The 15,443-nt window shown below is 43.5% G+C and overlaps 1 protein-coding gene across 1 annotated transcript in view; it reads left to right on the top strand.

Annotated features, from left to right (window-relative positions):
• Piwil3 (piwi like RNA-mediated gene silencing 3) overlaps window positions 1-15,443 on the top strand; it is a 74,854-nt gene that overhangs the window by 31,048 nt on the left and 28,363 nt on the right. The window contains exons 4-6 of the mRNA XM_071613454.1: window positions 668-724; window positions 1,032-1,088; window positions 15,064-15,443. Of these exons, the coding sequence (XP_071469555.1) occupies window positions 668-724; window positions 1,032-1,088; window positions 15,064-15,443 (494 nt within the window). The remainder of the gene's footprint in view (window positions 1-667; window positions 725-1,031; window positions 1,089-15,063) is intronic.

Below are 15,443 nucleotides of genomic sequence, written 5' to 3'. Positions count from 1 at the left end.
TATACTTTATTCAGAGACAAGGTCTTGCTGAGTTGCTTAGGGCCTTGATGGTTTGCTGAGGCTGGCTTTGTACTTGCAAAGTTGCCTGCCTCAGCCTCCCCAGCCACTGGGAGTACAGGCGTGTGTACAGTGGCCTCTCCTGCCACATATAGGGCAAGAAGTCTTTGGAAGCCTGCCATCAATTGGGTGATCTTTCTTCTAGTGCCTTCACTTTCTGTAATGATGACAGATGCCTTCAGAGGCTCAAAGGTCCTGTGGGGAGAAAAGGGGGTGGCCATTAAGAGCTGCAGTCAATAATTGAACTGGTCTCTTGTTCCTCTTTTCTTTTTTCATAGGTCTCTTAAAGTTTCCTCCTGGTTCAATCATAAAAGACCTGGATGGCTACCTTTAAGGGAATTCCCAGGGTCTGCTACCAATTTTGTAATTTATAATATCTGGAGCAAATTGGAGAATAAATTTGTCTTTTGAAATAAGTTGCCCTTCCAGAGATATAGGATCTAAGTTTGTATATTTTACTAATCTTTTCTTCAATCTTTCTACAAAAGCCATGGGATTTCACCTCAACTCCTTATCAATTGATGCCAATGGCATGGAGTAGGTTTCATCCTACTGTTTTTAAGTCCTCCCTTGAGACAAATGATCACATGATCCCTGTGCCACCTTCCAGGTGATTCATCATAATTCCAATGAGGATGCTCAATTGGAATGGCAGAAGGACCCACAGGTATACAGTGTTAGTCATATATTTACATAGATCATCTCCCAAACCTTAGCAGCTTCTGTCTCCTGATGACTCTCTCTGTTTTCTAGAGTTTGACTCAAAATTCCTGTTACATCTCTCTAGATTACTTCAAAAGCCTTGGTCAGATGTGGGAATCCCTCTATATATTCATTAGGGTCATCAGTATACCTTCCTAAATCCTGTTGGAATTGTTTTATATCTTGCTTAGAAAAAGGTACCTGCATTCCTACCAGTCCAGATTCTCCATTTGTCTCTTGCAATGGGTGTAACCTGGCAATGGGCTGAATAGGGACAGGATTATGATGAGGGATACCAGTATGGCAGTGAGTGGGAGCAGTACATAATGGTGAGTTCAGAGGAGAGTGGGAGAATTCTATTTTGACATACATATAAAGTATACTGTTGAAAGGAAGGAAGGTGTGGTTTGGGGGGTACTCTAAGCCAGTAATGTTTTGACTCATCATTGCTAGAAAGGCATCATCAGTGCTGTACATAGCACATAAATCTTTTTGATCCCTCAGTAAAAAAGCCTGTATGTAGGGGACTTCTGGCCATTTTCCTTCCTCTCTGCAACATGAGTCTACTAAGGAAAGACTATTGTAGTTCAGACTTCCTAAACATAGTCTGTCAATACCCCAGGAGTCCCTCAGCAGTACTGACAGGCAAGAGAGATGAATGTATGAAGGCGTCCCTCCCATATATTCCATTTTAAACCCAGAACCAGGAGGCATCCCTGTGTGGTTCCTTAAAAATTCTGTGTGTAGAATGCCTGTCCAAATTATATATGTATGTAAGTGTGTATATTTACTTGTGCATCATTTGCTGAACCCTCTGTTGCTGAAGCTGGTAATCTTATTGAAGAAAGATGTTTAATAATGCCTTTATGCCAGCCAGTTGACTTAACTTGGAGAAGTGACTCTTAATCCTTTTGCAGAGAATTTTAAGAGTAAGATGGGCATGATTTTGAAAAGTGGGTGGTGGCGGGGGGGTGCGGGGGTTATTGTGTCACTCTGTTGAAAACATAGTCCAAAAATAACAATAGGATAAGTGACATAGAAAAGGGCAAGGATCATTGCATACCTTGGCTTTCCCTTGGAATAATAAATGTGAGGGGACATAGGGTTCATGCAAAAGTACCACAGAGAAAGAACAATAACTACCATTTTGGTGAGGAAAAGACATCAGCTGAGAAAAGTTTTCCTAGCTGTGAGATATCTTAAACTAGTGCCCCATGAGGTGATTTGTACGTAGGTAAAGATGGGGAACTCATTGCCCTTCAGCTTCTGGGAATAGCCTCTAAAAGAAGGTGGTGTGATGCTCATTACTGAAGAGAGTCAGGGGGACACCATAAGGCAACAGCCACAACAGTGGAGCCTCAATGCTTCTCTGATGGCCTTGCTCAAAAGAATGCCACCAAAAAAAAAAAAAAAAAAAAAACAAGAGAGAGTGTACATCTGCATGTCAGCAGGAAAAAAAAGTTGTCACTACAGTTATTAACAGGAATAAAAGATGAACAGTGACAACAAAAATGACATCAAGCAAACAGAGCACGGGTGTGACATATGGAAGAGGTTTTGGCAGAGAAAAGGAGTACACAGAGAATCCCAAAGCAAAATGCAAGATATTAGAGGCTAAGTTAGTCATTATCTCAAACAGAGCTGGGAGAGGAACAGGGTGAAGTTCAAATGCCTGTCCTGTAGATGGCTGTCAGTCTGAGTGGAAGCACCAGGTTAGATGTCACAGGAGAGTGAGGAGTTGAAGCTTCAAATCTCACTTCTTGTGACCTAAAGAAAGAAAATTTGAAGTCAGACATGAAAAACCATGCAAGATGACTTTTCTTTTCATAAGTAAAAGTAAAGTAAGGCTCAAATAAAGAGCACTCTCAGGAGAGTACATCAGCTCCCAGCAGAGAACGACAAAGGAAACAGTGCTGTCTCCAAATTCATTGGTGTTTTATGGTTGCCCTGAGAACTGGGTCCACCTTCACCACTCTTTCAGTTGCCCCACTCCTTCATGTCAAGAGTAGAGTTTTTGACCTTAGTTGGTCCTCTCCAGAACTGTCATGGTGGCCATCCTATTAAGGGGGTCCTTCATTTACAAATAAATGCTATGTTAGTATGAGTATTGGGGTCAATGGCCAGACAGAATTTAACTTTTTTCTCCTGCAATACTGAGACGATTTCTCTTCTGATATAGATTGAGATACCTATGGCCATAAATTCTAGCTTTTCAATGACCCCAACAGATCCTGTCAAGAGTTAGTAAGGACTCCATTAATTTTTCTTGGTGTATTTCTTAATTGGCTTCCTCTGTTCTGATTATTTGTATACCATTATCTGTTTACCCACTTGCCTTAAATGTATTTAAAGAAAATCTTAAAAACCACATAAAGAAAACCCATGACATTGCCCTGTTATTGGTTTGCATTTCAATGCTCACTATTAACTGCGATCTAATCTCTCTCATCTCCTTAGAGAACTGACAAAAATTATCTTCTTTGGTTTGGCAGATAGAGGTCAGAGGAGGGTCCCTTTGCCTTGGAGCTAGCAGGCTACATGACAAGTGAACAAAATTCCCCTGCCTTCCATAAAGACCACACAGGAAAGCAGGTAGAGAGTGGGAGTCAGCCACAGAGACAGCTTTGACAGGATGCCCCTCCTTACACAGTAGACCAGCCAGATTTCTTTAACTTGATGAAGTTCCTCACTGATCTTCATCAGCCCCAGGGGCATATTGGACACAAGTCCCCACAGATAAGAAATTAAAGCAGAGCACTAAGGGGGCTGGAATGCAGGTCCCACCACCCTGGGTCAGAGCTCCTATCTACTGAGTGACAAAGAGCCAGGCACATGTGGGCACTTGCTTGGGCAGGCACCAAGCTGTGGCTTCACCAGACTGAGATTCTGATGGAGTTGGTGTCTGGTACAAAACTTTAATTCAACTGTTAGAGTTAAAAACAGGAAAACATATGTCCTAATCAATAAATTGTTTGCTTTATTGACAATATTATGGTACAAAATTCTGATTTTTTTGAGATTTAAAAAAATGTAATGATATTAAATATTATTACAGCATAATATTTAAAATAACACAAAATCAAACATGGCATTCAGAGTTCTCACATTTTCTACCAGGCTAAAAATTTTTATTCATATATATTATTTGTATATCTTTATGGGGTATAGCATGGCAATTCAATATAGGTGTACAGGTTTTATCATGCAACATTAACGTTACTTCCAGGGAGTCACTGTAGTGTAACCTGCCTTTAGTGTTTTGTGATGAATGACTTTGCATAGAATTCATACTGTGGCACAGTCAGAGAGACTGTCTCTGCATGCCCTTCAAGAATGGGGACACTGTAGCATTCCAAGCAGGCATTGATGTAGGACAGATGAGGCTGGACACCTGAGGAATTTGCAGGAAGTAGGTTTAAGCTGAAGCAATCCAAAGGGGCTAATGCCAAACAATCTCTGGACTCCATGTCTGGAAATTCTCTGAGATTTCTACTCAGTGGGTGGCTACACAACACAATGGTTAACATAACAGTTACTTTTTGTTCCGTATTCTTAGAAAACAGAAACTTACACATCAACAAACTTGATTTGAGACCTAATTTTTTTTTAAGTTATAGATGGGCACAGTACCTTTATTTTCTTGCTTTATTTTTACGTGGTGCTGAGAATCAAACCCCATGCCTCATGTGCTAAGCAGGTGCTCTACCATTGAGCCACAACCCCAGCCTTGCAGGCCTTTACAAGAAAGAAACCTGGCCTTCACAACAAAGAGGAGCTCAAAACACAATGAGCACTCTAGAAATACTGCTGACTTCTTAAAAATATATCCTTGACTAGAAGAGAGGCTTATGTGTTACAGTTAAAGTGGGGGATCTTTGGGGGACCACATCATTACCCCCTTGGATGCTCATTATTTAATCCTTTAAATCAAAGAGCATCATTATCTTCTTGCTTTAAAGCTTTGTCTAATGTCTATTGTAGTTGTTGTTTCTCTCTTTTTTTTAAACAGCTGCTTCTATAATAGACCCACTAGTTTTAACGTAAAGGGGAAACAAACATGGAAGCAATAAACAAGTTAACAGCATAATCCCTTCTATATCAATTAAGCTTTTGAATCTACTAAGAATAGGAAACCATCCTCCAAATAGTGAGCTTGGACCCCAACTATAATGCCCTTTCAGGTTTGAACTGGTAAATGGGTTAGTTTTCTCATATTGTTACCTACATGTTTGATTGTTATCTGTCCTAGAATCAATGCAAAAGAAAGGACTATTTATATGACAGAAGTAATGGGTGGCAATTAATCACACTGTAAGAGCCAACTTAGAGGATAAAACAGTCCATTTTCCTATTGGTTAGTTTATCTTCTACCTTGTGTTGATCAGCCAGCCCCCAGGTAGCTGAAGCAGGGCTGATGTTTCCTCAAGATTTGGACGTGTGCAGGCTAGTCAGCTTCCAGTGTGACTGGAGCAGGGCTGGTGTCCTTCTGAAAGCTTGTCTGCTGGTTCTTTATTCCTGATGCTCAGCTGAAGGAGTGCAAATTAAGGAGGGAAAGTTGCAGAAGAATGGATGTGAGAATGAGATTCTATTTGGGGGAGGTTCCAAAACAGGCCAAAAGGAACAAAATATTACATAATGTATACCTGCGTAGGTATATATACATGTATTCTGATAGTTGGTGACACTAAAGAAGAGTAAGAGGTTGTGGACAGTGCTCCATGTGTGTGTGGCAGAGGTGGGGGATATCCCAGGAGGCTTGAAATATATAGACTTATCTCAATGTAACTTTAAACAAATTTGAAAATATAAATATATAAAATATAATATCATGATTCTGATCCAACATCTTATGTTTTGGCTTATGATCTTCCATATATTAATATTTCATCTAAAAACGTAAATTTCAACTCCCTGCCTCACAGGAATATTGCCTTCCAAAAGTCCATTTCTAAATGAGTTAACCTTAATCTCAGAATATATTTCTGCATGGAAATAATGCTGAATGCCAACCTGGCTCCCAAAGTTTAGATAGTTCTCAACAGCTTCATTTACCTCTGGCTTATCCTTCTCACCATATTTACTTTACCAGATGCAAACCCAAAGTTGTACCTAGTTCTGTACCCTGGTCAAGTTCACCCAGGTAAGAGGGATTTGAATCCAGCTCTACCCACTCTGAAGTCTTTGCCTCTCCTCACAGGACCCTTTAGCAAGACAAACTTTTTTTTTCTTTTCTTGATAATCTCTTGGAAGAAGCCAATGTCAGGCTAAATTTGGTAGATCTAGGAGGTTATTTTCCAAAGAGGCTGCTTTGCCCCAAGTCCAGGTGGGTAGAGTCCAGTCACTCTGGCTGTCCTCAGCCTGCTACAATGTATCTGGGTCTCACACCACTGCCCCAGAGACCCAGTGTCCAATGACCCTGTCTCCAAGAGCCAGAGTCCCCTCAGGGAGGAGTGAAGGATGGGAGAAGGAGACAGGGTGGGAAGCTCAGGAGAAAGAATCAGAAGGTGCTCCCAGGCCTGGACTCCCAGAGCCACCAGAGATCTCTCTCTAGCTTGCCCCACAGGGTCAGGTCCAAACCTGACCAACAGCCCCCAGGCTCTGCCCCCACCCCTCACCAGTGATCTGGACCTACCTAGCCCTGCCCACTGCCTGCTGTAAGGACTGCAACCTTTATTTAAAGTACTCACTTTTTATCCTTGGATGAGTTCCCTGAGTTAGCACCGCAACTCCTCAAGGGTCCTGAAGGACCAGTGGATGGTCCTGGGGACGAAAGGCAGGAAGCATGCAGTGGACTCTGGTGAGGCGACTGTGATGGAGAATGCCCAGGTTCCCAGCTCTTGTGGTCTTGGGCACAGCAGCAGCCTTGGGGTCAATTCACTGCAATGGTACCATCATGGAATGGTGGCGTCTGGTAGCAATAGCAGCTACATGCAGCTGCTTTGGGCATAGGGCATCAGGCGTCAGAGGTCAGGAGTTGAGTATTGGTGTGGGGTGGGGGTGTCTGTGGAGGTGTCAACATCCGGCTGCAATTTGGGAGTTCCCTTGCTTCCTACTTATGGTGGCAGTGACAGTGGAAGAATCCAGAAAGAGTGGTGTCAACAACAGAGGCATCCAGCCTTAAGACTTTTTGTCCTGCCATAGTGAGAAGGGTCCAGCTGCACTTGCAATTAAGTTGGCCCCGGTGCTGAGTGTCACTGTCTGGTGTCCATGTTAAAGTCTGGTGGCACCATTTGACCCAGCTATTCCCCTTCTTGGTCTATTCCCTAAAGACCTAAAAAGAGCATGCTACAGGGACACTGCTACATCGATGTTCATAGCAGCACAGTTCACAATAGCAAGACTGTGGAACCAACCTAGATGCCCTTCAATAGACGAATGGATAAAAAAAATGTGGCATTTATACACAATGGAGTATTACTCTGCATTAAAAAATGACAAAATCATAGAATTTACAGGGAAATGGATGGCATTAGAGCAGATTATGCTAAGTGAAGCTAGCCAATCCCTAAAAAACAAATGCCAAATGTCTTCTTTGATATAAGGAGAGTAACTAAGATCAGAGTAGGGACGAAGAGCATGAGAAGAAGATTAACATTTAACAGGGATGAGAGGTGGGAGGGAAAGGGAGAGAGAAGGGAAATTGCATGGTAATGGAAGGAGACCCTCAGGGTTATACAGTGGAGGGGGTAGAGAGAGAGGAGGGGAGGGGAGGGGAGAGGAGGGGAGGGGGGATGGTGGAGGATGGGAAAGGCAGCGGAGCACAACAGACACTAGTATGGCAATATGTAAATCAATGGATGTGTAACTGATGTGATTCTGCAATCTGTGTATGGGGTGAAGGTGGGAGTTCATAACCCACTTGAATCAAAGTGTGGAATATGATATGTCAAGAAATTTGTAATGTTTTGAACAACCCACAATAAAAAATTAAAAAAAAAATAAATAAAGTCTGGTGGCAGCAGGGTAGAGCTCCAGAGTCTGGCAGGGGCAGCAGCAACACTCAGTTGCATCAGGGCTCCAGGCTCGGTATAGGGGTGGGGCATCAGGCATTGGGTGAATGGCAGTGACGGTGGGGCCTGGGTGGGCAGCGTCAGAGTCCAGCTGGGGTTTGGGAGTTCAGTTGCTGCACAGTGGCAGAGGCACCAGAAGAGTCCAGAAGCAGGGGAAGCAACAACAGAGGTGCACAGTAGTGAGCATCTTCATCCTGCAGCAGGAACAGGAGTCCAGCTGCAGGGCAATGAAGGTGGCATCCGGTGGCCACATGGGGAGTCCTAAGGCTGGAGCCAAGAGTGTCAGGGCTCGCAGCGGTGGCAAGGGTGTGGGGCAGTGGGTGTCAGAGTGAGATGCTGACCAGTAGCTGCGATGGCCTCTGTGGTGGCAGCTCCAAGCCTTTGTCTTGCTCCTGGCAGAGTGGCCTGCTCAGGAAGCAACATATGGGAGGTGGCGGTACCCAGGCAGGTGCCCAGGACCTTATGCTATCCCCATAGCCAGGCCTGTACTGGCCATGAGCCTAATGGGCGGCTGCTTGCCCCACCCCCGATACGGCCTCTGCAGGGGCACTAGGCCGTCTGCCAGGTTGGGCCGTGTGACAGGACCCCACCCTCCCCAGCTGCTGAGAGCCACAGCCGAGTCGGAATGACCCTGGCATTTTATAAATAGTATTGGTTGACAGGAGAGGCATTCTATCCGCCTTGGCCGCTACTTTGGAGTTCTCCTGGGGATTCCCGGGGATTCCTGGAGAGTTCCCATTGGTTAGGGAAGTGCAGGAGGAGGGATTTCTGGAGGATATTTCCTGCTGCTGCTTCCTGGACGAGCTGCGTGGCTATCGGGAGGAGTTCACGGGAGCATGTGTGGAGCGTGCTGGTGGAGTTCAGAAATAAAGTTTGTTCCTGCTTCAGTGGCTCGTGATTTGTGCCCAGCCAGACTGCAGCTTTTGGTGGCCCGTGGGGGGAATGCCTGAAGCTTGGGGGTAAGTGAATTGCTTGCCCCTAAGGGAAGGCGACAGAATGGGTGACCATTTCAAAAAACAATGTGTTCTTGTTTTGATTTGTTTTGTTTTTGTTTCAAGCTGCCTATCCCTAGAACTTTCTCAGGCAAACTGGGAAAAATGGTTGGCTCAAGGTTTGAAGTTGTTCGCCCATGAGGAAGAGATAGAAATAGACCACAAATGCACATGTCACACATGAGAAAACGACTCCGATAGAAAGACAGTGACATTTGTGCACATGCTTACTGTTCTCTGTGTTATGCCACACCTCTGTCACTTGAAGATGCTTTTTTCTTCTAACCTTCATGTCCATGTTGAAAACCCTTTAGGCTTTCACGTGCTCTCAGCCCAAAGGTCATCACCATTACCCAACAGACAGCAAAGACAGAATATCAGCAATTTTAGATAATATAGGCAGCTCTGGGGTCCCAGCTCTGGTACCGAGGCTTAACATGCTGGCCATGGCTGCAGGCACTGCTGTCCCAGGATTGGCCACCTGTTTATATAGCAGTGGGTTACAGATCAGCCTTGGGCAGGGAGGTGAGACAGTGAAGCTGGCTCCTAGGCATGGGAAACTTTAACCCTCTCCTCTGAAGCCAGGCTCTGAGATCCCTCTGAGATCCCTCTGAGATCCTGAGTCAGTTTGGCTCTGGGTAGCCTGTGAGCATGAGGGGTGAGGAGCCAGAAATGGGGAGAGACTTGGAAGGGGAGAATGGGGGGTCCACTGAGTGCAAAGGCAGTTGAGTCAATAGACTGAGTAAGGAAGACCCATCCTCACCCAGTGAGGGCAGGCAAGGTGTAATCAGCCAAGATCCTCAATAGAACAAAAAGGAGGAGGAGGAGGAGGGGGAGACATTCTATTTCCTGGAGCTAGGACACACTTCTGCCTTTGGACATTACTCTCCAGGTTCTTCAGTCTTTGGACTCTGGGACCTGCACCAGTGGCCCCACAGGTTCTCAGGTCTTTGGCCTCAGACTAAGAGGGACACCATCTGCCTCTCTGGTTCTGTGGCTTCAGACTTGGACTGAGCTACACTACTGGCTTCCCTGGCTCTACAGCTGACAGAGACTTTGCCAAGTTCCCCAATATATCCCCTCTCATACATCCACAGACAGTTGGTCCTCCGTATCTGCAGGTCCTGCTACAGCAGATTCAACCAACCACAGGTCCAAATATTCTAAAAAAATAAAATAAAATTGTGTCTGTACAGAATGTATACATATTTTTCTTGTCATTGTCTCTGCATCACATCGGGTATTTGAAGTAGGCTAGATTTAGAATAAACTAGATCCCTATCTCACCAATTACAAAGCTCAACCCAAAATGGATTCAAGCCTTAAATGTAAAACCCAAAACTATACAACTATTAGAAAAAAACATGGAGAAAGACTGTGAGATGTTAGAATAGGCAAAGATTTGAAGGGGACCCCAAAAGCAACACAGGGAACAAAAGCAAAAACAGATGAATGATAATACATCGAACTACAATGCTACATAGAAAAGGAAACAATCAACGGAGTCTAGACACAACCTATGGAATGAGAAAATATTTGCAAAGTAGACATCTGATAAGGGTTGCATCCAGAATATATAAGGAACTCTAAAAGCTCAATAGCAAAAATATAAATTACCTGATTTTAAAATGGGCCATGGACCTAAACAGACTTTTCTCAAAAGAAAGCATACAAATAATAATTATATGAAAAAAATTCTCTACATCACTAATAATCAGGGAAACACAAATCAAAACTGCCATGAGACATCACTCACCCTAGCAAGAAAGGTCATTGCCAAAATGATCAACAAAAATGCATATTGGTGGAGATGTGGAGGAACTAGAACACTTGCACAGTGTTGATGGGAATGTAAATTAGTACAGCCACTATGGAAAACAGGATAGAGGTTCCTCAGAAAACCAGAAATAGAACTACCCCATGATCCAGAAATCCCACTATTGGGTCCAAAAGAAATGAAGCCAGTAGTTCAGAGAAGCATCTGAATTCCTATGTTCCTTGCTACTCACAATAGCCAAGAAATTGCAGCAACCCAGGTGTACATTCACTGATGAATGGATAAAGAAAACATGGTACATATACACCCGGCATGCAATTCAGTCACAAAAAAGAATGGAATCCTATCATTTGCAACAAGCATGAATGGAATCAGAGGTCATTGTTTTAGTGAAGTGAGCCAGAGAGACAGGCACAGAGAAACAGCATGGCGGGGCTATTGTGGAGCACTTCCTAGATCAGGTTGTAGCAGATATGGTGGTTTTTATCTTGGTTGCTTCGTGGCCCTCATTGGATGATCTCCATCTCTGAATCAGGAACTAGGAGGAACAGGACCTGGGAATCTGTACTTACCCAAGCCTTCTGGGTAATGGTGATTATTATCACAATTGCTATGTATTCAAGTTGGAGACCTGTTGGAATAGCTAGTCACATTATCCTCACAGCTTTCCTGTGATCAGAAGAGCAGTGCACTGCCTGGCATTTGAGGACTGTCAACTATGAGACCCAGAGTCAAGGTCAGGGCCAGTGGTATCTCTGACTCACCCATAACAATGGATTCATCCCAGTTTTTACAATTAACTCAATTTTTTCCTCCTTGGGCCAGGCATCAGAATCATCTGTGGGGTTCCAGAAATGCAGGTGGCTAGCTTTACCTCATGCCAGTTAAGGCAGGAGCTCTGCAGAATGAGTATTGAGAAGGGGGGTGTGGAATAAATCCAAGGCCTAAACTCACGCTAGCTAAGTTAGCTAAGTGTTTTACCACTAAGCTGCACCCTTAGCTCCAGGAATTTGTATTTTTAAAGGCTACCAGGTGATGCCAATGTAGAGCCAGGGTCGAAAATCACTGGTGGCCATTATTTCAGAAGTTCTCATCCTTATGTTTAATAATGAGGGTTCTAATCAACATATTGCTGACACATGAGGGTCTCAGTTTCCTCTTCTTAAATACAAACACCATAGACAAGAGCCAGCCCTGACCAGTGCTCTTACCCTGAGTGTCCTCCACCTGGTCACCACTATGGTGAGTCCTAGGGATGTGGTGGAGGAATCTCTCTGCCCACAGATCAGGACAGTCACTTCTCACTAATGACTTTCAATACTTCACCTGGTGAGGAGGTGCGACAGGAAGCAGGGAATGGGAGAGAGTTGTGGGTGTACTTTTCTCAGGAAGGTCAGCCAAGGCTTATTCTTTGTAGCCTATTTGGTAGCAGGCCCTTCATTTCACCCAGGTTTCTCCATTAACTGGCAGACATGTACTAATTATCCTCTGATAATTTTTCCTTGGTGATCATTTCCTCGTTCTCTATTCAACTTTGTGGAATCTCCTTTTTGTCTTAATTAGGCTACCTGGTGGTTTAGTGACTACATTAGTTTCTTAAAGAAACATCACTTCATTTTATTTATTGCTTCCATGCATTTTCACCTTCGATTTTATTATTCTTCTCCATTGGGTGGCTTTTATTAGGGTTATTTGGTATTTAAATATGTTTTCTAATTAGAAGTATAAATAAATTTTTGTGTGCATCTAGTTGACCTAGTTCTGATACATGCTTGAGTTGTATTTAGTCATCTGCCATTTGTTTCCATGTATTCATAATTTTTCCAGCTTAAATGACACTTTTGCTCCCACTGTTCTCTCCCCATTCATTTTTTCCAGACAGAAGACTAAGAGCATTTTTTTTGGGGGGGGGGGTGTTAATTCATTCAGAAATAACAATAATCATAACTGCATGACATATGGGGATGTATATGAGAATTAAAATGTAGACTGCTTTCCTGTTCAATTCCATATTAAGTTTAATCATCCATCCATTTATTCTCTCTAAACATTAATGGAGTGTCTACTGCTTGCCAAAGACTGTGAGATGAGAGACCAGATTCCCTCCAAGGCGACCCTTGCATTCTATTGGTGAAAGACTAATAATAAATAGATATAGAAATATGTGGTTCCCAGGGATGACTCTGTACCATGACCTGAAATACCAGTGAGCAGCAAAACCGTACCACTTTTCTCAAAGACATTAAAGAAGGCCTATTGGTAAGTATCATAAGGAGGTAAGTACTTACTGAAAGAGGCAGACCAGTTGTGATTAATGCAGGTTCGGGCAACATGTACTGAGAACAGGCTCCATCTCTGCCCTGGGCTGGATACTGGGATGGATGCTGCACTGGATACGGTGATATCTGGGAGTGTCTCATCCAACCCAATGCACTAGCATTTTATCCTCTTCCCCTCCTCTTCTTTCCATTTTCTCCTTCCTGGCTTACTCTCCACCAGATGAATCAGAATCTTAAATTAGAACATTCAATGAGAAATGTCACTATGCAGCAGACTTCCAAGGCTGGTTTCCATGACTAACTCTCAGCAGCAACTTGACTCCATGGACAGCTTTCTTATAATCACTTCTGAGCACAGGGATTTTTCTGGAAAATCAGAGAGAGGACTCTGAAATGTAGAGGAACAAAACCAATGTCTAAATTCAATAAAGCCCCAAATTAAGAGGACACCATAACTGATTATACTTTGCAACCCAATGCAATAATTCTGAAGTCAATTTCAAGAAGAGTTAGGCTTTCCTAGTTTTTAGAATATTTTCAAGATATGATAAACAGAACAATGTGTTGTCGGCGTACTACGGACAGTACAGTGCATAGTTGACATCAGAATTAGACCTATAGAAGTTTTATATAGGACATTGGGGGAATCTCGAAGTAGTGGGTAATATAAAGATTACTTTATAAAATAACAAATGCTAAAGAGGACAAGAAGAAAAGAAAACTCATACTGCAGGAACATAAATTAGTACAGCCATTATGGAAAACAGTAGGTTGATTCTTTAGAAAACTAAAAATAGAACCACCATATGATCCAGCAACCCAACTACTAGGTATAGAGCCAAAGGAGAGGGACTCATTATACCAAAAAAAATACCTGAACTCCCATGTCTATTGGAGGACAATTGATAATAGCTAAAACATGGAACCTACCTGGATGCCCTCTAGTGGATGAATGGATAAAGAAAATTATACACACACACACACATACACACAATGAACCATTATTCAGCCATAAAAATCCTGTCATTTTCATTAACATGGATGGAACTAGAGATGATCATGTTAAGTAAAATAAGCCAGACACTGAAAGAGAAATGCCACAAGTTCTCAGTCATTTGTGGAAACTAATGAATCAGTCTCAAAAAGAACAAAAAGGGATAGTGGTACCAGAGACTGGGAAGGAAATGAGACAGGGGGATGCAGAGAAATTCAAGTAGGGGTAACAAAACCTAGAGAGGAAGAATTAGTTCTGCTTCTTCTTTAGCAGAGTAAGTAACTGTAGGTTAAAACAATCTGGTATTTTCCAAGCACAGAAAAATTAATGGTTGAAGAGATCGTGTAGTACAACTGCTTCAATCTGAGGCAGGTTCAGGCAGCCTAAGATTCAGGCAGCCTAAGAAGGTACACGGAGCAGAAGGGCGATCTGACATGCTTTTATTTGATGGGTGGGTGGGAATCTATGAAGTGGAAAGTCCCATTTAGTTTATATACAGGATTAAAACGAAGCTAGCAGCTTGCCAAGTATGATATCAAGGGCTATATAAGAAAACACGTGCACCCTTGTTCTTGACTTTAATAAGACATCTTTACCATTGCTTCCTGGACATCAGGGTGAGGGAGCTTGACTCACGCCATTTTCCCTATAGATGGAAATGCTTATTACCTTGATTATTACACATTCTGTATATTTACTGAATTACCACATGTACCAATACAGATACAAAAAAAAAAAAAAAAAAAACAACTATGTCTCAATATAACATAAATAAAATGGTTGTATAATTAAAATGAGTATCTGATGTGTGTGTGTCAAGGATTTAAATGCACAACAATGCAACTGTAAAAATGTTAGAAGAAAGGATTGGTGATTAAAAAAATAATAATAAAGCAGCAAAGCCAAAGAATGACAGAAACCCGGAAACAACCAGTGAGGCTGATACTACAGATCTATTTTTAAGGGACACAAAATACTCAAAAAGCTTGCAGATCCACTCATAGGGATCAGTGCCCCGGAGTGGATTTGGGATATCTTCTTTGAATCCAAGGAGGTCGGAGCAGCTGCATTCAGTTGTGCTGGCCATTGCAGGGATCAGGTTAAAGCTCTTCAGTGCTAAGGGCTAAGTTTCTGGGGCCCACGTGCATATCGTTTTGTAAAGTGACCTGGCAGATAAATCCGGGGATGCTTAATAGGGGACACAAGGTGGGACAGGTAAGCGGGGAGAGCCATCCCCTCTCCCATCCACTAGACTCAGCACCTCCGAGTCCTCCAGGTGCAGCTCCCATGCGGGCTTCGTGTGGAGGCGGTTCCGGAAGAGGCCAGCCCCGCAGGGTTGAAATTGAAGCTGAGCGAGCGAGCAAGGGCCGGCGGCTGCCTGCTGCGTGGGTCATCTCCCCGGGAGGCCAGGCAGGTCCTCCCATTTCCCCCACCACCGCCGGCCATTTTTCTGACCGCTGCCTGGAACAGGGCTGACCCTGAACAGGCTGGGAGCCAAGTGTGCACCTCTCCTGGAGAGGAGCTTTGCGCCCCCCAATCTACCCACATCAGAGGTGCTCAGACGCTGCAGGTTCAGGCAAGGAAACCTGGGCAGGTTTGCATAGCGCACAGGTTGGACCTCTTCTGGCCCAG

Source organism: Marmota flaviventris, chromosome 1 (genome assembly GCF_047511675.1).
Source record: "Marmota flaviventris isolate mMarFla1 chromosome 1, mMarFla1.hap1, whole genome shotgun sequence".
In the NCBI taxonomy this organism is placed as follows: domain Eukaryota; kingdom Metazoa; phylum Chordata; class Mammalia; order Rodentia; family Sciuridae; genus Marmota; species Marmota flaviventris.
Note: the sequence above shows the minus strand (reverse complement) of the source record. Positions and strands in the feature narration are given on the sequence as shown.